Source organism: Herpailurus yagouaroundi, unplaced genomic scaffold (assembly GCF_014898765.1).
Source record: "Herpailurus yagouaroundi ecotype Mexico unplaced genomic scaffold, PumYag 254, whole genome shotgun sequence".
Taxonomy (NCBI): Eukaryota; Metazoa; Chordata; class Mammalia; order Carnivora; family Felidae; genus Herpailurus; species Herpailurus yagouaroundi.
Genome location: NW_024412471.1, coordinates 2,178,706 through 2,202,259, shown reverse-complemented (window position 1 = coordinate 2,202,259; position 23,554 = coordinate 2,178,706). Strand labels below are relative to the sequence as shown.

The 23,554-nt window shown below is 41.0% G+C and overlaps 1 protein-coding gene and 1 long non-coding RNA gene across 12 annotated transcripts in view; one reads left to right on the top strand and one right to left on the bottom strand.

Moving 5' to 3' along the window:
• The window catches only part of RPRD2 (regulation of nuclear pre-mRNA domain containing 2), a 103,947-nt gene that overhangs the window by 78,495 nt on the left and 1,898 nt on the right, over positions 1-23,554 (top strand). For 2 of the 11 annotated variants that reach the window (XM_040461173.1, XM_040461177.1), the window contains 5 exons: positions 6,942-7,224; positions 9,548-9,808; positions 11,813-12,013; positions 15,058-17,824; positions 21,298-21,729. In XM_040461173.1, coding sequence (XP_040317107.1) covers positions 6,942-7,224; positions 9,548-9,808; positions 11,813-12,013; positions 15,058-17,824; positions 21,298-21,337 — 3,552 coding nt within the window. In that variant the 3' untranslated portion in view covers positions 21,338-21,729. Of the gene's footprint in view, positions 1-6,941; positions 7,225-9,547; positions 9,809-11,812; positions 12,014-15,057; positions 18,461-20,038; positions 21,730-23,554 lie in introns of those variants that run through there. The other 9 variants (XM_040461183.1, XM_040461184.1, XM_040461181.1 and 6 more) reach the window with 6 other exon arrangements.
• LOC121021058 (uncharacterized) overlaps positions 12,326-23,554 on the bottom strand; it is a 15,458-nt gene continuing 4,229 nt past the window's right edge. Inside the window, exons 2-3 of the long non-coding RNA XR_005786410.1 lie at positions 23,108-23,118; positions 12,326-12,335 (exon numbers count right to left, since the gene is read on the bottom strand). This is a non-coding gene — a long non-coding RNA (uncharacterized LOC121021058). The remainder of the gene's footprint in view (positions 12,336-23,107; positions 23,119-23,554) is intronic.

The following is a 23,554-nucleotide window of genomic DNA, read 5'->3' as shown; positions in this document are numbered from 1 at the left end:
TTCTACCCCTCCCCTGCTCATGCTCTCTCTTCTCAAAATAAGTAAGTGAACTTAAAAAAAAATGAGGTATGAAAAAATTGAGAGGCTTTCTCTACATAGATAGGGATTATTTACTCATGGGTTTAACTAGTAAAGTCTCAAGGTGAAGAGTTGACTGTTACTTGGGGCAAGAGTTGCCCTAAGTGTCAGAAGGTTGGAATTTTTTTTGCCAGGAAATTGTCATTCTTTAGAGAGGTCACAGTTTTTGCCCAAGGCCTAGTGCCTTGGCTACTGACTATGGAGATTGCGAGGGAGGTAGTACTGAGGCTCTGGGGGGTCACACTCTTAATTAATTATCCTGATTTCAACCCCACTACTCACTCTACCCTTCTGTACTCATCATTTTCTACATAAAAGCTGCTCGGGGATTCTGCAAGTCAGATCAGCTCCTTTCCTCCTCTGTGTACTCCTGACCTCATTTTTCTCTCCCCCTGAGTCGTCACTTCTTTCTTACTCTTCTATTCTCTTTCTGTCTTCTAAAAATTTGTAGAAATGTTTTCCCAGGTATCTAATTATTGGTTTATACCTTTGTATTAAAAAAATTTTTTTTAATCTTTATTTATATTTGAGAGAGAGAGAGAGACAGAATGTGAGCAGGAGAGGGGCAGAGAGAGAGGGAGATACAGAATCCAAAGCAGGCTCCAGGCTCTGAGCTGTCAGTACAGAGCCCAACGCAGGGCTCAAACTCATGAACCGCGAGATCATGGCCTGAGCTGAAGTCGGACACTGAACCGACTGAGCCACCCAGGCGCCCCCCCAAAAAATAAAACAGTGTACAGTTAGGTCTTGTTTTTGTTTTATTGTTGTTTTCAATCCAATCTAATAATCTTTGTCTCTTAATTGGAGTGTTTATTGCATTTATTGATATGCTTGAATTTAAGTCTACCATCTTGATACTTTTTGTGTTGTCTGTCCTTTGTTCCCTTGTTACACCTTTTTTTTTACTCAAAAAATTAAAAAGGTTTTTTTTTAATATTTATTTTTGAGAGAGAGAATGTGAACAGGGGAGGGGCAGACAGAGAGGGAGACACAGAATCTGAAGCAGGCCCTAGGCTCTGAGCTATCAGCATAGAGCCAGATGCGGGGTCGAGCCATGAGATCATGACCTGAGCCGCAGTTGGACACTTAACCAACTGAGCCACCCAGGCACCCCTACTCAGAGATTTTTAAGGTTAAGTTTATCTCTTTTACTTTCTCTCTTTTCTTTATTTTTCTCTCCCTCCTTTCCTCTCTCCTCCCTATCTTCCTCTCACTCTCTCAGTGTTTGCTCTAGGGATTCCATATACGTTCCTAACATTTCCTTAAACTTAATTATCTTAATTTAACATTAGCTTATTATTATATCTTAAATTAATATTCTATTGTTTCATATTTAATGTAAGACCCTTAAAATAGTAGGATTCCCTCCCCCCAGGCCTTTGTGCTGTTATCTATTTTACTTACATATATTTTATATAGTTTATACTTTTTTTTTTTTAATGTTTATTTTTTAAGAGAGAGACAGCATGAGTGGAAGAGGGTCAGAGAGAGGGAGGCACAGAATCTGACACAGGCTCCAGGCTCTGAGCAGTCAGCACAGCTCAGATGGCCATTTTCTCCCAATATCTCTTCACATGGTCTTTTCTGAGTGTGTGTCTGTGTCCAGATTTCCTCTTTCTGTAAGGATTGGGGCCCATGCTAATGACCTCATTTTAATTTAATTACCTCTGTAAAGACTTTAACATAATGTCACATGTGGAGGTGTATAGGGTTAGGACTTCAACATATGATTCTGGAGGGTCACACCCCCATAGCAAACTGCTTGATGTTTTTCACAGACTTTGGGAAATTCTAGACTGTTATCTGCTCAAGTATTGTTTCCATTCTGTTCTCTCTCCTCTCCTTCTGGAGCTCTATTAACATGTATATTAGATCTCATCACTGACTTTTTTATGTTCCTTTCTGTGTTCCAAGTGTTTTTTTATGTTCCTTTCTGTATTTTCCATCCTTTTTCTCTTTAGTACTTCCTTTTAGATATTTTCTATTAACCAGTCTTCTAATTCATTAATTCTCTTCTGTTGAATCTTATCTGTTGTTAAACCCACCTATTAGTTTTATTTAGTTGACTTGTTCAGTTCTAGAATCACCATTTGATTTTTTTTTTCCTCCCATCATCCCCCCCCCCCCCCATTTCTTTTTAGAGAGAATTTGATTTTCTGGTAAAATTCTGCTGATCTTTTTGCTTCATCTTTATCTTTCAGTTTTTCATTCTGTTTAAAATTTTGAAACATTCTCGTACTTGTAAACATCTTAAGTACATTATGAAGACATTTTTTTTCGAGAATCATTTGAAACTAAGTTGGTGACGTCCCATCACCCCCAAATATTTTCATTTGTGTTTTCCTGCCAGACAATTATATTCTCCTTTATAAATGTAAAGTATAGCCATTTAATCAGGAAATTAACTGATACATTGACATACCATTATTATATAATACTTAAACCCTATTCAGATGACCAGTTTTTATGGCAAAAGATCCTGTCCAGAATAATATTGCATTTATTGCATTTTTATTTTCCTTTGATCTAAAACAATTCCTCTCTCTTTTCCTTGGTTTTCATGTTCTAAATATGTTTGAAGATTATAAGTCAAAATATTTTGTACAGTGTACCCCAGTTGAGATTGATTGACTGATTTTTAATTTACACCCAAGTTAATTAGCATAGAGTGCAATAATGATTTCAGGAGTAGAATCCAGTGATTCATCCCCTATGTGTAACACCCAGTCCTTATCCCAACAAGTGTCTTCCTCAATGCCCCTTAATCATTTAGCCCATCCCCCTACCCACAACCCCTCCAGCAACCCTCAGTTTGTTCTCTGTATTTAAGAGTCTTATGTTTTGTCCCCCTCCTTGTTTTTATATTATTTTTGCTTCCCTTCCCTTATGTTCATCTGTTTTGAATCTTAAATTCCACATATGAGTGAAGTCATATGATATTTGTCTTTCTCTAATTTCACTTAGCATGGAACCTACAGTTCCATCCACGTAGTTGCACATGGCAAGATTTCATTCTTTTTGATTGCTGAGTAATACTCCATTGTATATATATATATACCACATCTTCTTTATCCATTCATCCATTGATAGACATTTGGGCTCTTTCCACACTTGGGCTGTTGTTGATAGTGCTGCTATAAACATTGGGGTGCATGTGCCCCTTCAAAATAGGACACCTGTATCCTTTGGATAAATACCTAGTAGTGCAATTGCTGGGTCATAGGGTAGTTCTGTTTTTAATTTTTTGAGAAACCTCCATACTGTTTTCCAGAGTGGCTGCACCAGTTTGCATTCCCACCAGCAGTGCAAAAGAGATCCTCTTTCTCTGCATCCTCGCCAACATCTGTTGTTGCCTGAGTTGTTCATGTTAGTCATTCTGACACGTGTGAGGTGGTATCTCATTGTCATTTTAATGTGTATTTCCCTGATAATGAGTGATGTTGAACATATTTTCATATGTCTGTTAGCCAGATGGATGTCTTCTTTGGAGAAGTGTCTATTCAGTGTCTTTTGCCCATTTTGTTCACTGGATTATTTGTTCTTTGGGTGTTGAGTTTGATAAGTTCTATATAGATTTTGGATACTAACCCTTTATCTGATATGTCATTTGCAAATATCTTCTCCCATTCCATCAGTTGCCTTTTAGTCTCGCTGATTGTTTTCACTGTGCAGATGCTTTTATTTTGATGAGGTCCCAATAGTTCATTTTTCCCTGTTGGGATTTATGTGATTTTTTTGTGTGTGATCAGATTTATGTTACTCATCTTTAATAGGAATATCACATAATTGATTGTATTCTTCTCATCACACAAGTTTGATGTCTTGCACTACCTGTTATATTTCTTTTGATATCTTGTTAATGTAGTGTCTTCCAGGCTTGTCCATTGAAAAGTTTTCACTTGGTAATTGCTATGGATCGAATTGTGTACTCCAAAAAGATGTTGAAGCCCTAATTCCTAGTATACATGAATGTGACCTTACTTAGAAGTAGGGTCTTTAGGGGCGTCTGAGTAGCTCAGTCGGTTGAGCATCCGACTTTGGCTCAGGTCATGATCTCGCCTTCTGTGAGTTCGAGCCCCATGTCAGGCTCTGTGCTGATAGCTCAGAGCCTGGAGCCTGCTTCAGATTCTGTGTCTCCTTCTCTTTCTGCCCCTCTTCTGCTTGCACTCTGTCTTCCTCTCTCTCAAAAATAAATAAACATTGAAAAAAATTTAAAAAAAGAAAGAAAGAAATAGGGTCTTTGCAGATATAACCAAATTAAGTTGAGGTCATTAGGGTGGGCCTTAATGCAATATAACGTGCGTCCTTATAAGAAGGAAATTTGGATACAGACAACACACAGAGAACATCATATGACAACCAAAACAGATAACTGTAGTGATGCAGCTGCAAGCCAAGGGGCATTAAGGGTGGATGGCTACCACCAGAAGCAAGGAAAAGGTAAGGAAGGATTCTGGCCAGTCTCGAAGGAAGGATAGACCTGCTGACAGCTTGATTTTGGACTTCTACCCACCAGAATTAGAAGACAATAAATTTCTGTTGTTTTAAGCCATCTAATTTGTGGTACTTTATTACCACAACCCTGGGAAAGTAATAATTAGTGTTTTATGGGGAGGTATTTTGAAACTATGTAATAAATATCTTATTCATCATTAAACCTTCAATTTATTCATGTATTTAGTCATTATGGACGGTTCAGGTCATGATCTCATGGTTTGTGAGGCCCATCTGCATCTTGGGCTCCCCACTGGGTGTGGAGCCTGCTTAGGATTCTCTCCCTCTTCCTCTGCCCCTCCCTTGCTTGCACACAGGCACATGCACATGGTTGCGTTCTCTCTCTCTCTCTCTCTCTCTCTCAAAGAAATAATGTTTCTTGTTCAATCTACCAAAGTGATCTCACAATCTAATGATCCAAGAGTCTTAACAAAAGAAAAAGACAGACAATTTTAGGGTATTGGTATTAAGATAATTAGAGCAATAGAATTTAAGCCAGGTGATAAAGGTTAACATCAACAATGGCACATCATATTGGTTATATGTACCCTTGATATGACACGGTGATAATAGTGCTTTACCTCTGTGGTCTTCCTCCCAAAAACCTATAATCCCAGTCTAATCAGAAGGAAAACATCAGGCAAATCTTATTTGAGGGACAGTCTACAAAATACCTGACCAATACTCCTCAAAACCGTCAAGGTTATCAAAAACAAGGAAAATCTAACAAACTTACAGAAAAGCCTAAGAAGACATGACTACTAAATGTACTGTAGTATCCTGCATGGATCTTGGAACAGGAAAAGGATATTAGATAAACACTGAGGAGGGGTGCCTGGGTGGCTCAGTCGGTTAAGCATCCAGCTTCAGCTCGGGTCATGATCTCACGATTCGTGAGTTCAAGCCCCATCCTGGGCTCTCATCCTGCTGACAGCTCCCATCCCAGAGCCTGCTTCAGAGTCTGTCTCTCCCCTCTCTCTGCTCTTCCCCTGTCCCCCCACTCATGCTCTGTCTCTCTCTCAAAAATAAGTAAACATTAAAAAAATTATTTAAAAATTGAGGATATCTACATGAAGTATATGGACTTAAGTTAATAATAATTATCAAAATCAGTTCATTAATTGTGACAAATGTATCATACTAATATTAGAGGTTAGTAAAAGGGAAAATTGGGAACTCTCTGTATAATCTTTATAGTAATTTTTTATACCTAAAACTTTTAAAATCAAAAGTTTAGGGGCACCTGGGTGGCTCATTCGGTTAAGTATCTGACTCTTGACTTTGTCTGAGGTCATAATCTCATGGTTCATGATTTTCGAGCCCCACATTGGGCTCTGTGCTGACAGCATGGAGCCTGCTTGGTATTCTCTCTCTTTCTCTCCCCCTTTCATGCTTACTCTCTATCTCTCTCTCAAAATAAATAAAAATAAACTTAAAAATAATAATAAAATCAAAAGTTTCTTTTTTTCTTTAATTTTTTAAATGTTTATTTATTTTTGTAAGGCAGCTATGCTCACCACTATACCACCAATGCCTTTTAATGTTTATTTTTGAAGGAGAGACAGCATGGGGGGGGGGGGGGAAGGGCAGAGAGAGGGGGAGACACAGAATTCGAGACAGGCTCCAGGCTCCAGGCTCTGAGCTGTCAGCACAGAGCATGACATGGGGCTCGAACTCACAAACTGTGAGATCATGACCTGAACCAAAGTCAGACACATTACCAAGTAAGCCACCCAGGCACCCCCCAAAAGTTTATTTCTTAAAAAAGTCCACACTGTTTGACCTCCCAGGCTGTAGTACTTTATGGATTTGATTTTTGTCTATCTTCTTAGTCATTACTGTGTCTCCAGTACCTAGAAGATTGGCCAGCACATTTAAACTCTCAATAAATATTGGTTTGGTAAAATGGATAGAAAAGAGCAAGGGAAGATTAAGTACAGATAGCCTCAAAGTTTCTAGCTTGGGCAACTATATGGATGATAATATTCATTTAAGGAAAAAAGCAGAGACTGGAAACTACTCCATGATTGACAGATTTGTTTTTTATTTTGTTTTTCAATGTTTATTTATTTTTGAGAGAGTGTATTCGCATGAGTAGGGGAAAGGTAAAGAGAAGGGGGTACAGAAGATCCCAAGCAGGCTCTGTGCTGACAGCAGAGAGCCCGATGTGGGGCTCAAACTCCCGAACCGTGAGATCATGACCTGAGAAGTCAAACACTTAACTGACTGAACAACCCAGGTGCCCTGGGTTTTTTTTTTGTTTGTTTTGTACCAGTGCTATAGTTAATAATGAGGAAATCTGGTCAAAGTCAAAATAGTAATATCTTAGTCCTTTTCTCAGAGGAGTAACTCTTCTTTTTTTCTTTTAGGCATACAAAACCTTTGCTAATCGAGTGAACAATTTAAAGAAGAAGCTGGATCAATTGAAGTCAACCCTTCCTGATCCTGAAGAATCACCAGTCCCTTCCCCAAGCATGGATGCTCCTTCTCCAACTGGTTCCGAGTCTCCTTTTCAGGGAATGGGAGGTGAGGAATCCCAGTCACCAGCCATGGAGAGTGAGAAGTCTGCCACACCTGAGCCTGTGACAGATAATCGTGATGTGGAAGACATGGAACTCTCAGATGTGGAAGATGATGGGTCAAAAATCATTGGTATGTCCTTTATGTGATTAAAGGGCACCTTGTTCCTTACGTATTTTCTTTTCCCACCAACGAATCTATCACAAGCTGGTATTAAGAGCAGCAAGATTAGGGGCGCCTGGGTGGCTCAGTCGGTTGAGCGGCCAACTTCGGCTCAGGTCATGATCTTGTGGTTCGTGAGTTCTAGCCCTGCATCAGGCTCTGTGTTGACAGCTCAGAGCCTGGAGTCTGCTTTGGATTCTGTCTCTCTCTCTCTGCCCCTCCCCCACTTGCGCGCGTGCGTGCTCTCTCTCTCTCTCTCAAAAATAAATACACATTAGGGGCCTCTGGGTGGCTCAGTCGGTTAATCATCAGACTTCAGCTCAGGTCATGATCTCGAGCCCTGCTTCGGGCTCTGTGGTGACAGCTCAGAACCTGGAGCCTGCTTCTGATTCTGTGTCTCCCTCTCTGTCTCTGCCCCTCCTCCTTTCATGCTCTGTCTCTCAGTAATAAACATTAAAAAAATTTTTTTTAATAAATAAACATTTAAAAAAAAAAAGAGCAGCAAGATTAGATTAGAACAGCAGTGTATTATTATCCCGGTTTAGGATTTGGTATGCCACATGGGCTAAGAATCATTGCTCAAGATCTGTTCTGTTCAATATGGTAGCCACTAGCTACTTACTTGTGGCTGTTGAGCATTTGAAATGTGGCTTGTCCAACTTGAGATGTACTCTAATTTAAAGGTACTTACTGGGGAAGGGGGCACCTGGGTGGCTCAGTCAGTTAAGCATCCAACTCTTGGTTTCAACTCAGGTCATGATCTCATGGTTTATGGGTTCAAGCCCTGCATCGGGCTCTCTGCTGTCAGTGTGGAGCCCACTTTGGATTCTCTTCCACCGTAGCTCTCTGCCCTTCCCTGCCCACCCCACTCAAAAATAAATATTTTTTTTTAAAAAGATACACACTGGATTCTGAAAACTTAGTACCCAAAATGAAAATATCTCAATAATTTTTATATTTATGTTTCTTAATTTTTTTTTTAATGTTTATTTATTTTTGAAACATAGAGCATGAACGGGGGAGGGTCAGAGAGAGAGGGAGAGACAGAATCCGAAGCAGGCTCCAAGCTCTGAGCTGTCAGCACAGAGCCCAACGCGGGGCTCAAACTCACGGACCGTGAGATCATGGCCTGAGCCGAAGTCGGACGCTTAACAGACTGAGCCACCCAGGCGCCCCAATAATTTTTATATTTATAACAGAATGAAAATATTTGAGAGATGCTTAGGTAAAATATATAATTAAAGTTAATTTTACTTGTTTCTCCCTTTTTTTTAAGTCTATTTATATTTATTTTGAGAGAGAAAGAATGAATTCCAAGCAGACTCAGAGCCTATCCCGATGGAGGGCTTGAACTTAGCTGAAAACTGTGAGAACATGACCTGAGCTGAAATCTAAGAGTTGGACGCTTAACCAACTGAGCCACCCCAACACCCCTCTACTTTTTTTTCTAATGTGGCCATTAGAAAAGCTAAACTTACATGTGTGGCTTGAATTACATTTCTGTTGAACAGCACTGTTCTAGAAGGAGGGGCACTTACACTCTTGACCTTCCAAGATTCCAAAGCCATGCCCCTGGCTGGCTCAGTAAGTAGGCGTGTCTGTTGATCTTGGAGTGGTGAGTTCGAGCTCCACACCGAGTGAGGAGATTACTTTAAAAAAAAAAAAGTCTCCCAGTCTTTCCAGTACCTAGCTGGCTCAGTCAGAAGAGCATGTGACTCTTGATCTTGGGGTCTGGAGTCTGGAGTTCCAGCCCCATGTTGGGTGTAGAGATTACATACATTCTAACTAACATATATCACATGCACACAAACAAAATTAACCTGGATTGGTGCATTGTTTCTCTGACATCCCAAGCTTTATAATCATTCTTGTTAGGCAGTTGGAGTTTTGTTGGATTTAATGCATAAGTTTCTATGTCTTAGAAAGCTCTCAGGTTAATGGAAAAGAAAAGACAGGGTAATTTATGACTATAAATATTGTAACTAAAAGAACACATGTGTGCCAAATAACATGATCCCAGAAATGTACAAATTTAATACACAAATACTAAGAAAATGCAAATAAATCTTTAAAAAGATAAAAAATGAATTTGGGAAATTTATTTTAAGCAGGTGTTGAAGGAGAGAAGCAACATAAAGAGTATGGCTTATGTAAAAATGATGAAGTGAGTGAATGATTTTTCTCTAAAGCATTGTGCTTTATACCCCCAAATCCAGATATATTAGGACATATTTCATACTGGAAGTCAAGTCTGGAAAGCAGTAATGCAGTCTCACCTCTTTTCTTTAAACAGTAGAGGACAGGAAGGAAAAACCTGCGGAGAAGTCCGCTGCTTCCACTTCTGTACCCACAAAGCCAACAGAAAGTATCTCCAAGGCTTCTTCGTGTACCCCAGTGCCTGTGACCATGACAGCAACGCCCCCTCTTCCAAAGCCTGTGAATACTTCTCTTCTGTCCCCTTCTCCAGCACTGGCTTTGCCAAACCTGGCTAATGTGGATCTGGCAAAGATCAGTTCCATCCTTAGTAGCCTGACATCAGTCATGAAAAATACTGGTAAGTAAGCCCCATAAAGAAGATAAAAGGCTTATTTTCATCTTTCTAATTGAACCATCATCAGTCTGGGTTTTTTGTTGCTTTTTTTCCTTAAATTAACAGTGATTTTTTTAAGTCGAAAAATGAATACATGGTCATTATAGAAAAATAAAATAAGGGAATAAAATAAATAACCTGCAACCCTACTACCCTGAAAGACGCTAGTTGTGTCTAACTTTACCAGTGTGTGTGTGTGTGTGTGTGTGTGTGTGTGTGTGTGTGTGTGTGTCTGTGAATGTTTTGGTAGATTAAATATTTGTAATAATTTTTTTTCAATAATTGAAGCATATTGTATATGAACTTATCTAAGCCTTTATTACTAGACATCTGATATTTTTGTAATTTTTCACTGTTTTAAAGAATACTATAATGAACCACCTTGATGCTAAAATCTATGCACAACCCTTCCTAAATGGTTGATGAGTATATAGGGCTTTTTCTTTCCTTAATGGAAATGTTAATGAAAATACACACAAGTAGAGCACCTTTGTGTACATACACATCATTCATCTTCAACAGTAGAAACACATGGCCACTCTGGTTTCTGCTGTGCCTTACCCAATCTTGATAATTTTGAAGAAAATCCCAATTACTTAATTTCTTTATAAAAACTTAAATTTATATTTCTCATATAAAGACCAAAAAAACCCATACAGTTTGTTTTTTTTTTTAATATAATTTATTGTCAAGTTGGCTAACATACAGTTTGTACAGTGTGCTCTTGGTTTTGGGGGTAGATTCCCATGATTCATTGCTTACATACAACACCCAGTGCTCATCCCAACAAGTGCCCTCCTCGATGCCCATCACCCATTTTCCCCTCTCCCCCCCAGCCAACATACAGGTTTTTAATCTTTTCATGTTATACTAAAATGATCACCAAAAATGTACTATTTTATGTACCAAGCACATGAAAGTTCCCTTTGTTTCTCAGCCTCTCCAGCACTATTTTGTTTTATTTTAATCTTTGTCAAATTCAGTCTTAAAAGTCATTTGTTTTGGGGTGCCTGACTGGCTCAGTCAGTAGAGCATGCAGTTCCTTTTAAGTAATCTCTACATCCAATGTGGGACTCAAACCCACAACGCTGAGATCGAGTCGCACACTCCACCAACTGAATCAAGCCTGGTACCTCAAGCATGCATCTCTTGATCTCAGGGTCATGCGTTGAAGCCCTACATTGAGTATAGAGATTACTTAAAAAAAAGTAACTTGTTTTAATTTATATTTTTTTGATTAACAATGTGATAAAAACTTTTTCATTTTTATTTTTCTTTGTGAAATATCTACCTATTCATATTTTTGTCATTCAAAAATTATTCTTTTTTTTATTATATACCCTTTTTTTTCTGAATTAAAAATTAACACAGTGTTTTAAAATATAAAGATGTAGGAGCACCTGGCTGGCTCAGTTGGTGGAGCATGGGACTCTTGATCTCAAGGTCATGTGTTCAAGCCCCATGTTGGGCATGGAACTTGCTTAAAAAAATAAATAAAATATAAAGATGTAAAGGAAGTTGCTTATATGATCTCATTTTAAAGGCCTTTTCAAAAGCAAATAATTTATTAATCACATAGAATTATGCAGTGGGTTGAGTTACACAATTGGAATGGCTCTGATCATAATGAGCCAGCAATATTTACTGAGCACCTACAAGATTCTGTGGTGTTGATGCCATTTGGTAGAAAGAAAAGAAGTAGGTTCCCTAAGTCTCTTTTGGCTCTCAAAACTAAAAAATACATCTGAAAGTACTTGTTTACTTTAGGGGTGTTCAAAGTAGACAGCAGATTTTAATCTAATTTTCATATTTTTTCCTTTGTACAAGCCATGATATGCCCTATTTGTGGATCTGTCACAGAAGCATTCCTGTTAAACGTACCAAACTGGTTTGAGTGAGTGGAAAGTTATTGTGAGTTTAATGGTCATTTTGAACCGAATTTTCTTGAGTTAATCTTTCTGCCACCAGGGGTCAGTCCTGCATCAAGACCTTCTCCAGGAACTCCTACAAGTCCCAGCAACCTCAGCACTGGCCTGAAAACACCTGCACCTGCCCCGACAACATCTCACAATCCTCTGGCAAATATCCTCTCAAAGGTGGAGATCACCCCAGAGAGCATTCTGTCTGCTCTTTCCAAAACCCAGACACAGTCAGCCCCTGCACTGCAAGGTAAACTGACCTGTGCCACAGGGACTTGAATTGTGATTGTTTGTCTCTGGCTTAATCCTGGGTTCCAGTTCTGAAGCATCCAAAGCCATGAAATGTATAATACAGTTAGTTCATTGTCTTATTTATATTTCTTATCTACAAGCTGGCATTTATAGAATCAGAAACTGTCAAAGCTGAAAGAGACAAAATACCATCTGGTCTAATCCCCTCCTTTTCAGGTGAGGAGAATAAGGCTCAGTGAAGTGATGTGACCTGCTTAAGGTTACAAATTTATCTACTCAGTGATGAGTTGAGACTAAAAGCCAGATTGCTTGACTGGATTCTAGTATTCTTTTACCTACACCATGAGCCCTCTAGGGGCTGCATTTATTCCAGCTCTGAGGACCGGTTAGTATATGTTGAGGCTTATATTTTTAATGTTAACCAAAGCTAAAGACAGTAAGAAAGGTCAATCTACCATCAAAAATCTTATGAGAAATGATTTTCTTTTTTTATGTCCTAATTTAGAGGCCTTTATTTGTAGGTATAGCACATCTCTGTACCTGTAATCTCTACCTTATTTGAACCTAGTATACTTTGTTAATTATCTGTTTTGTGTCTAAAACTGCTTTAATATTTTTTCATAAAACATACCTGCTCTCTATTCTCAAAACCTCCAGATACAAGCACAATCATTATTTAGCACCTCAGTATAATTATGCAGTGAATTATAAATATCAGAGCAATATCTTCAATACAGTGATTTAACTCTGTATCAAAGTTCTCAACCAGGAGCCTCCAGGGGACATTAATAATACTTACAGCTTTTCCTTTCAGTAGATTATGACACCAGCGTCATGTGGACTTTCTCATCAGGCAAAATTTGAACAGAACTAGGTGTTCTGACAGCATGTGTTTTTGGGGACCCCAGAAGACAATCTTTGTGGAGTAACTGGGTGGTTCATCACCTTTCATTTCCTTGTGGAAGATAGAATGCTTGACTTTTAAGAAACTTTATCCAGCAACTTAAATAGATGCATTTTTAAAAGCCTATAGAGATTCTAAGGGATCTCTTAGAACTTTGCTCTGATTGTGTCACCCACAGCCATTATTGACAGATTTTTAACACAAAAGAATGACTTCAATGGGCAAAAAGTCCAATAGAGTATGGCCCGTTAAGATTGAAGAAAGGTGCTGTGCCTGGGTGGCTCAGGCAGTTAAGTGTCTGATTCTTGATTTTATCCCAGGTCATGACCTCACGAGTCTGGCTCTGCACTGACAACGTGCTCTCTCTCGCTCTCCCTCTCTCACTCTCTCTTAAATAAATAAACTTAAAAAAAAAAAATCAAAGACCAATATTAACATTTAGTGGTAAGGGACTATATCACCTATTATCAGAAATCTGAGTAGTGTCTATCTTAACAAGATGATCTTTTGAAGAAATCCCACAGTATCTGAAAGATATGCTGAAATATCTTAAAAATCATGACGTCATATGTCATGTTCTAGTGCTTGAGGACTTCTGATTTTGGTATGAACAGTGGCTGCTAAGAATTAAATCAAACTGTTAGGAGGGGGAATTTACATAGCCAGAGAACTTTTCGGAAATGAAACATGTTTTTTGTTTGTTTGTTTCAGCAGGATAATTGAAATAATATTTGTTATTCAGATATTAGTGAATATTGGATAACATGCACCATTAAATATATAACTTTATGGCAGTTAAAAATGTTCCAAGGATGGGGGCACCTGGGTAGCTCAGTCAGTTAAGTGTCCGACTTTGGTGTAGGTCATGATCTCACGGTTCATGAGTTTGAGCCCTGCGTCGGGCTCTGTGCTGACAGCTCAGAGCCTGGAGTTGCTTCAGATTCTGTGTCACCCTCTCTCTGCCCCTCTCCTGCTCACACTCTGTTTCTGTCTCTCAAAAACAAATAAAACATTAAAAAAAAATTTTTTTTTAATGTTCCAAGGATGGAGTAATCTCAGAATTCTTCAGAGCTTAAGTCTGTTGGTAAATATGGATTAAAATTGAAATCTTGAAGAATCATTAAGTAAAGTACCATATAAAGTACTGGTGTCTTTCATCACACCATTATGAAGGAACAGTTTTAGTGTATGACGAAAAGCTACAAATCCGGGTGAAGTATGCCCAAAAGGTTTTCATTTATGACCAGAAATTGAGTAAATTTGCCAACACATGATTGAATTTATAGGACCTCCTTTTATCTCTTTGTCAAGTATTTTTCTAAAAAGTTTTCTACAGGAGGAGCAGTTTGCTTTGGTGGACTTCAGCCTTTACTCCAAAGAATTCTTTCTCAGAGCTTCTGAGGTTTTGTCTATCAGTGAGTAGGGTTGAATCTCATCAGTGTCAACTTGGGTAGATGAATAATTCTTAAATTTTCCAAGCTATAAGATGATCTAGCTTTGTAAGTCTTTGGGGTGTGTGTTTGCATGTTTACTATTGCTACATTTTACAACCAAAAATGATAGCGAAACCATTGTTTCCCCAAAGTCTAGCAAGAGATGCTTGAAAAAAGTGTCCTGTTCAAACAAATTTCAGCAATGTGCATACGTGATCTCTCTCTTGAGAATAAATAACAGTGTTCGTTAACTTACTAGAAACAATTGCAGAGGCTAGAAAGGAATATCTATTTGCATTTACAGAAACAGTTCCACAGATCAAATGTTAAGAAATACTGACTTAAAGTATTATTTTAAGGATAATTTGCCTCCTTTCTCTTCCTGCTTTGTCTTGTTTAAACTATGAATGATTCTGACACTAAAATCTTCCCTTTCCTGTTGCCTTTTATTGTGCTGTGTTAGACTTGTTTGATGACTGTACTAGAAACATTTCAGTAATTTGCTCTCTTTATATTGAGAAATAGGTCCAGTATTTTCTATGACATTTAGCCATTGCTTGTTTGGTCTGGATTCTCTTTGGCCTCATATTTTAATGTCTATCTGGTTCCCGCTGGAATGAATGAGAATATCCGATTAGCCTACATTGTTTTAATTGTAGGGCAGGCAGTTGTTCTTTTTAACTCCTTTAATCTCTGTTTCTACAGGCCTGTCATCTTTACTTCAGAGTGTTACTGGGAACCCAGTCCCAGCCAGCGAAGCTGCATCCCAGAGCACTTCAGCTTCCCCTGCAAACACCACAGTCTCTAGCATCAAAGGAAGAAATCTGTCCTCCAGTACCCAATCCTTTATTCCTAAAAGCTTCAACTATTCTCCTAATTCATCAACTTCTGAAGTCTCTTCAACATCAGCTAGCAAGGCCTCAATTGGGCAAAGCCCAGGGCTCCCAAGCACTACTTTTAAGCTACCATCCAACTCTTTGGGGTTTACAGGAACCCACAGTACTAGCCCTGCTGCCCCACCTACTGAAGTTGCCATGTGCCAATCTTCAGAGATCTCCAAGCCAAAGCTGGAGTCTGAGTCCACCTCTCCAAGCCTGGAAATGAAGATCCACAACTTCTTAAAAGGTAATCCTGGTTTCAGTGGCTTAAACTTAAACATCCCAATCCTGAGCAGCTTGGGGTCCAGTGCCCCAGCAGAAAGCCACCCCTCAGACTTCCAGCGTGGGCCTACTAGCACGTCAATTGACAACATTGACGGAACCCCTGTGCGGGACGAACGGAGTGGGACGCCCACCCAGGATGAGATGATGGACAAGCCCACATCCAGCAGTGTAGACACCATGTCCCTGCTTTCTAAGATCATTAGCCCTGGTTCCTCAACACCCAGCAGTACAAGATCACCACCCCCTGGGAGAGAGGAAAGCTACCCCCGGGAACTCTCCAATTCTGTATCTACATATCGACCTTTTGGCCTGGGCAGTGAATCACCCTATAAACAGCCTTCGGATGGAATGGAGAGGCCATCTTCCCTGATGGACTCTTCACAGGAGAAGTTCTATCCAGATACTTCTTTCCAGGAAGATGAGGATTACCGAGATTTTGAATACTCAGGGCCTCCACCCTCTGCCATGATGAACCTAGAGAAGAAGCCGGCCAAGTCTATCCTGAAGTCAAGCAAGCTCTCTGATACCACCGAATACCAGCCAATCCTCTCCAGTTATAGCCACAGGGCCCAAGAATTCGGGGTAAAGTCTGCCTTCCCTCCATCTGTAAGGGCTCTCCTGGACTCTAGTGAGAATTGTGACCGTCTCTCCTCTTCCCCCGGGCTATTTGGTGCCTTCAGCATAAGAGGGAGTGAACCGGGGTCTGACCGGTCACCGTCACCGAGTAAGAATGATTCATTTTTCACCCCTGACTCCAACCACAATAGCTTGTCTCAGTCTACCACTGGGCATCTCGGTTTGCCGCAGAAGCAGTACCCAGAGCCTCCTCACCCAGTCCCACATCGTTCCCTTTTCTCTCCGCAGAATACCCTTGCTGCTCCCACGGGCCACCCACCCACACCAGGCGTGGAGAAAGTCCTGGCCCCCACCATTTCCACCACGTCGACGATTGAGTTTAAGAATATGCTTAAAAATGCCTCGCGAAAGCCCTCGGATGATAAGCATTTTGGCCAGGCCCCCAGCAAGGGCACTTCAAGTGATGGTGTCGGCCTGTCAAACCTCACCCAGCCCAGCTTGACAGCCACCGATCAGCAGCAGCAAGAAGAGCACTACCGCATAGAAACCCGAGTCTCCTCCTCCTGCTTAGACTTGCCTGACAGCACCGAAGAGAAGGGGGCCCCTATAGAAACCTTGGGTTATCATAACGCATCCAATAGGAGGATGTCAGGGGAGCCGATACAGACCGTAGAGTCCGTCCGAGTTCCTGGGAAGGGAAATAGAGGACACGGGCGCGAGGCTTCAAGGGTGGGTTGGTTTGATCTGAGCACCTCAGGCAGCTCCTTTGACAATGGCCCCACAAGTGCCTCTGAGTTGGCATCCCTTGGGGGTGGGGGCAGCGGAGGCCTCACTGGCTTTAAAGCAGCACCATACAAGGAACGGGCATCCCAATTTCAGGAAAGTGTCGGCAGCTTCCGTTCCAACAGTTTCAACTCAACATTTGAGCATCATCTCCCCCCATCCCCCTTGGAACATGGGACACCCTTCCAGAGAGAGCCAGTGGGGCCGTCATCTGCCCCACCTGCCCCTCCTAAGGATCATGGGGGTATCTTCTCTCGAGATGCACCCACTCATCTACCCACAGTGGATCTTTCGAACCCCTTCACAAAGGAGGCGGCCCTGGCCCATGCTGCCCCACCCCCTCCTCCTGGAGAGCACAGCGGAGTTCCTTTCCCCACCCCACCCCCTCCTCCACCCCCTGGGGAACATAGCAGCAGTGGTGGGAGTGGTGTTCCCTTTTCTACTCCACCTCCTCCTCCACCCCCTGTTGACCACTCTGGGGTTGTACCCTTCCCAGCTCCACCACTGGCAGAGCACGGAGTGGCGGGAGCTGTGGCAGTATTTCCCAAGGACCATAGTTCCCTTCTTCAAGGGACCCTGGCTGAGCATTTTGGGGTGCTCCCAGGACCCAGGGACCATGGGGGCCCCACCCAACGGGACCTCAACGGCCCTGGCCTTAGCCGTGTACGAGAGAGCCTCAGCCTACCCTCCCATTCTCTGGAGCACCTGGGCCCAGCCCATGGAGGAGGAGGTGGGGGAGGCAGCAACAGCAGCAGTGGCCCCCACTTGGGTCCCTCACACAGAGACGCCATCAACCGGAGTGGTATGATTTTGCGGAATCCCCGGCCAGACTTTCGGCCTAGGGAACCTTTTCTCAGCAGAGACCCATTCCACAGTCTAAAGAGACCCAGGCCACCTTTTGCTAGGGGCCCTCCGTTCTTTGCACCAAAACGCCCATTCTTCCCTCCCAGGTACTGATGGAAACCAAGGGAAAAGCATTTTGAACAGTCTAGAGAGCATTGGAAGTAGGAGTTTGATTTATTATTGTTTTTATTTGATTTCCTTACTTTGATCTTTTTTTTTTTTTTTTAATGACAAAGGGCCTCCCTTCGAAATTAAAAAGTCAAACATGCTTGCATTTCACTATTCCATCCAGTCTGCTCTCCCACTGCACTTAACCCAAGCTACTTGTATTTTACAGAGGCTGGGGGGCAAAGAAACACAACCAGAGCCACTTCATTTGGCTGGGGATTTGAGGGGATGGGGAGGAAAACAACTCTTACCCATTTACTGAAGAGTATTACATTTGAAATAAAACTTCCATCAGTACAGAGAATAACGTGCAATGTTGGGATGTTCTTTGGGCTTGGCTTATCAAGTAGTCAATGGAAGGATCCCTTTCCCCCTCTCTCTCCCATTGAGTAACTACTGTGACCAGCTTGGCTCCCTTTCCTGTATGCTCTGTGCCCTGCTGACAAGCCGAGAGATGTTGCAAGGGGAAATAGGTGGGAGACCGTGGAACTTTGAAGTTTTGTTTTGTTTTGTTTTGTTTTGTTTTTTAAAGACCTATTGAAGTTGGGTTCTTTACCTTTCTCCTAAAATCTTACCAAAAAAAAAAAAAAGAAATGAACCTCTTCTTCTAAAGGACTATTTGGAACTTTGAGGAGATACAGGTGTCATTCTATCCTAGTAAAAATTATTACTCTTCATCCTTGGAATGAAAGAGAGGGGGCTAAATATAATCTCCAGGTTAAAATAAGGTGTGCCTCCAATGTTAGAGTTAGAGACAGGAACCAGTAACAGTGCCGTGTGACCTGCCCATCGCTCATAAATGCGAACGGGAGACTTCTATAGCTTGGCACGTCCTGCAACCAAGCTCATGCTTCCTGCTATTCTTTCTTGATTGACTTTTTCTCCCTCAGTTTGCACGTCTGCTTTGGCCAGAAAGAAAAGTCACTACAGTTGACAATTGCTAATAAAGGCGCAACTGAAATATTACCTTTGAATTTTTTAATGTAAGAGATAGATTTTTTACCATGATGCCTCCCAAATGTTAAGTGATGCTTGATGGTTTTCAGCAAAGGTGGAGTAGTAGGGAAAGGGAACTATTGACCTGCATCTTTCTTTCCTCTTCGCCCTAGTCCTGCATTTACCCCTGTTCTTGGTATTTCAAAGGAGGAGGTTGGATAGCATCTTGCTATACATTCTACCTCTTCAGAAGTGTTTTAGTGACAAGTGGGTATACATATCTTTACAGAGGAGGACCTGAGAAATCCAAATTTCCCCCATTCTACAGCTAGCAGCCTGTCACATTTCAAGGCTCAAGCCTTATCCCCACCTTCCGCTTCCCCTAGGAAATAAAGAATGTTTCTGCCCTTAGTCATTTTACACAAGAATGGTTTGCTTTCCTTCTCCCCAAACTGAAAGGCTTCTTTATATTTCCACAACTAGTACTGGGAAAAAAGACAATCAGTACGCTTTGAGTGTTTATAACTTTATATCAAGGAACACTGAAAAGCAAATACTGCTTTACTATTATTTTATATTATTTAGTGTCTTACCCCAAGGTATACACACTGGTAATATCCAGCTAGATGAGTAAAACAATATGTGTTCTTTTTTTAGGGAATCCTAGCAAGTTTCATATTTTCTTCTATGTGAGTATAGAACTGTAGGAAGTATAGGGATTGCTTTGGATTCCTCTAGTAAAATATTAAAGATGGGGGAGAGTGGACAACATAGTGACAGAAGATGACTCTTTGTGTCAGCATAAACTTGCTTTTCAGATCAAGAGCAGCTTAAACCAGGTGTGCGTCATAGTTTGGGAGTTTTTGTGTAATTTATTCCATGTTATTTATTTGGGCTCGCCATGTGCTCTGTGGCTAGGAGGCCACGAGTCCTTCATCTTCCTGATGCATTTCTGGTCTTAAGCCAACTGTTTTGTCTTTGACCCTCTCAAGACTCTCCGCCCTATAGCTCTCCCCCACAAAAATGCATGATGCCATGACCTTTTGTGTGGAGTGGGGTGTATAGTGTAGCAAAGCAAAGAAATGATATAGTTATGTTGAGTCCTGAGACATTTGTTTAGGGAAAAGTGTAAGCAAGAGTAAAGGGAGGGGTGGGGGGAGGGGGGGAGAGAGTTCTAATTGACTCAAAACTGAAATGGATTTTTTTTTTTTTTGCAGAAATTAAGTGGGATGTTTTTCATTCTAGAATAAAAGAATGTGAATTCTTTCTGCTGCTCTTGTTTAAGCTAAAAGTAACGTTTACTTGAAAAGGCTCTCTGACCATTTGATTTTATCAGAAAATGTGGAGATGTCAGGAAAGTGGCTTCCTAAATGTTGGGGCAGGGTGATTGTCCTCAAAAGCATGATGACTAATACATGAAAGGAAGACCTTGTACAGTTTAAAAGATGGACTTTTAAGGGTTGGGCTCTTTTGTGGGGTGTTTTGTTTTTTAAGCTACAAAATCCTCATTGAGTTTGTTTCAGGATGGACGGGAGGATTTGTATGTGACTGTCGGGTGTTAACTTTAAGGAAGTCTGTCTACAGCAGTAAATGAAGATGACAGTGTATATATGTGATATAGTGAAAAAAGACAATTCTGGTATTCATAACATGAAACAAAGGGGTTTTATTCTTTCTGTGTCTGTGATTTAAAACTCCACGCCCATGCTCTGACTTTTGTATTTCAACCTGAGTTTAAAAATATAATAAACAAGATTTTTTTAAAGAAAGCATAACATAGTGTGTCTTGGCAAGGACATGATTTATATGAAATCAGAATATGCGAAGTTGTTACTAAGGTCCTTGGTGCTCACTGTAAAATCACAGACAGAGAATTGGTGGGGGGGTCGTGAATATGCTGGTACTGCTTAAAACGCAGTGATAGTATCAGAAATCAAGTCCTTAAGTATTGAGAGTTTACTCTCCAGTCAGCTTAGATGACAGCCCCCTCCCTATTTCTCTCTGCCCTCCCAAAAGGTGAGCATAAATGGATTTTGGTTTGATGCCAGGGAGGGTAAAATGATAAGAGAGTAGGACTTTTATCCTTTTTGATCCCAGGAATACAACGTTTGTGATATATATGGTACAGCTAACCTATCTGGATAATGTGAATATGCTAAACTTCCTAATTGCAGAATATTCACTATCAGTCCTGAAGTTATCGGGTCATGCAGAATTAAGCTTCAGCTGTTAATTGTTTTGAAGCCGCTGTAAAATACTGCTTTCTCCCCCTTTTTTTCTCCCCCCCCTTTTTGAATGGGTGGGGGTGCCTGTTAAGATTAAAATTAGATATGTTGAATGATATTCTCACGTGTTCAGTGTGGAAAACAAAACAAGTACATGCTTTAGAGGCAACAACAATGAAATCCTTTTGAAATGTGTATTAATATCATTTAATAAAATAACTAGTTCTGAAGGTTTGACATTTTTCTTTGAGATTTCGGGCTTTGACCAAGGTCTCCTGGCTTCCGTGGTGAGCACAACTAGGAGAGAAAACTTCTTCAGGAGCTGAAACTGCTGCTTTGTGGAGCAGACCTATGGTTGGAAAATCTAAATTTTCTCCAGCAAAGACCCTACATGACTGTCCAGGGCTGAAGGTGAAACCAGCTACAGGATGCAGAAAGAAGGCCTGGATGTATCTCTGAAGATCTGATTGTATTGGCTTTTGGTATAAGTGCGACGGGGGTCAAGGGGACGGGGTGTGTGCCTGCACGTTTGAGGTGCACAGATACCACAGACCACCCGTCTTGTCCCTTCCTTGTGACCACTTGCACTTGCCTGTCTTCCAGCCATTCTTTTTTTTTTTAATCTCTTTGTCCCCAATATTATGTTTTTGTTTTCCAGTTTAATAAAGTATGGTTTCCTTTGTTGTGTGGTTGACTTTCCCCCTCTCACACTGATCTTAATCTAAGTGTTCCCTTTGACTTCCAGTGCTCGGTGTCACTGAAGGCAATCTGAGCCTCTGTGATCTTCATGGCCGTGTGGGTTTTCTGTTTGATCCTCTGTGTAATTCAGTTTTGGAAAGGGGATGATGGGTGGGGTAAAATCAAGATGTTAAGGGAGTGGTTGGTAATGAAGTAGGATATACTGTATGGATAACTATTTGTGTATGTCTTCAAAAAGTTGTACAGTTGTGAGTGAAGAAGCATTTTTGAAGCAAGCCTAGAGTTGGGGTGGTGGTGGTAGGGATCCTTCTGGTTCATTCTTTTCCCACATCTACCCTTCTTGCTGTGAATGGCAGTCTGTCATACATAAGCCACACTTAACCCTCTCTTGCCCTATCCCTTTTTCATACCCCAGTGAAGCTTAATAAAAGGAATGTTGGCTTTAAGGGGTGAAGAGAGAGTCACCACATCTGGACCCCACCTAGGTCACTGGCGGGGTAAAAGGTTCTAAATAGCAACCTTCATTACGTGAAGTTCCACACGTCACTGGACACTTCAGAAATAGCAGCCTAGGAATACACCCAGTAGGTAGGGCATACAGTTGTATTGGCTGCTTCTGGAATCTGGCTCACCCTTTTCCTTATCCCCTCTTAGCACTTTGACTTGCCCAATTGGTTTCTTTCTCCACCCCCAAGGAATCAACAGCTTTTAGACTTCCACATTTGCCTTTCTGGGCATGTTGAAAATGCACAACTTCAAACCCCTGAATTGTTTTATTTAAGGCACTCTGTAGAAGAGGGATGCGTTACCCACTCATGTATGTAGGCAGTAACACAAACATCATCCAAATGGGTTTTGGGGTATTGGGGCGTTTCTCATACTTGTTTATGAGTAACTATGGACATGTCCAGTCAGCTGCTGTTCACAATTGCTGAGTAATAACTCACTGAGACTGCATAGACAAAGCTACAAGAGGTTCACGCAAGTGAGATAGCTCTTAAGTAAACATCCTCTTCTCCCTTCCCCCCCCCCCCCAACCCCCATAGAAGTAAGGAGAAGCGCGTGCTTTGAAGGAAAGGAGCAAGTGCAGTGTAAAACTGCCAAATTGCTTCTAACTGCTGGGGAAGAGCGCATTTGATGCTTAGTTAAGTCTGAGGAAAAGGGCATAACGCTGAGGTCTACTTAGGAATTGCTACTGTAGTTACCTAATGGCACCATCATTTTTTTTTCTTCTGCCCCTACCCTTTGTTCTCACTGTAGCAAGAGTCAAAAGTTGAAAATACAGACATGGGTGGAAGGGCTAGTGAGCAGTGTCAAAAGAAAAAAAAAAAAAAAAACACAGGCTGCAGGGTTTTATTTGACTCAAAAGTGTGCTGGCTAAACCCATCTGCCCTGGATCTGTTGGATTCATAGCAACTTTACTTCCTCATCCCCATTATGTCTCCTTTATTCTTGCCACATAATTTGTGGGAAAGAGAAGATAAGAGAACTTGAAACTTTGTGCATTTTCCTTGTGGTATTTCAGTTGGAATGGATAGAGAGGAGATGGCCCTGTCCAGTTCCCTGTTTCTTCCTCCCCATGGCTAGAAATCCTTTCCACTTGTATGAAACAACACATAAGATCCCGTGTCTGCTAAACAGCCAACCATCGCCGAGGGCAGTAGAGATCAGTAAAGGATTAATTTGAGATCTTGATTATTGGGCAGTGGGCTTGGTTGTACATTGCCTTCTAGAGCTGTACCTAGGACCTTCTTTGAGAGTACTTTGCTCTTGACCTTTGTTTTTTACTTCCAACATCAACCTAAGCTG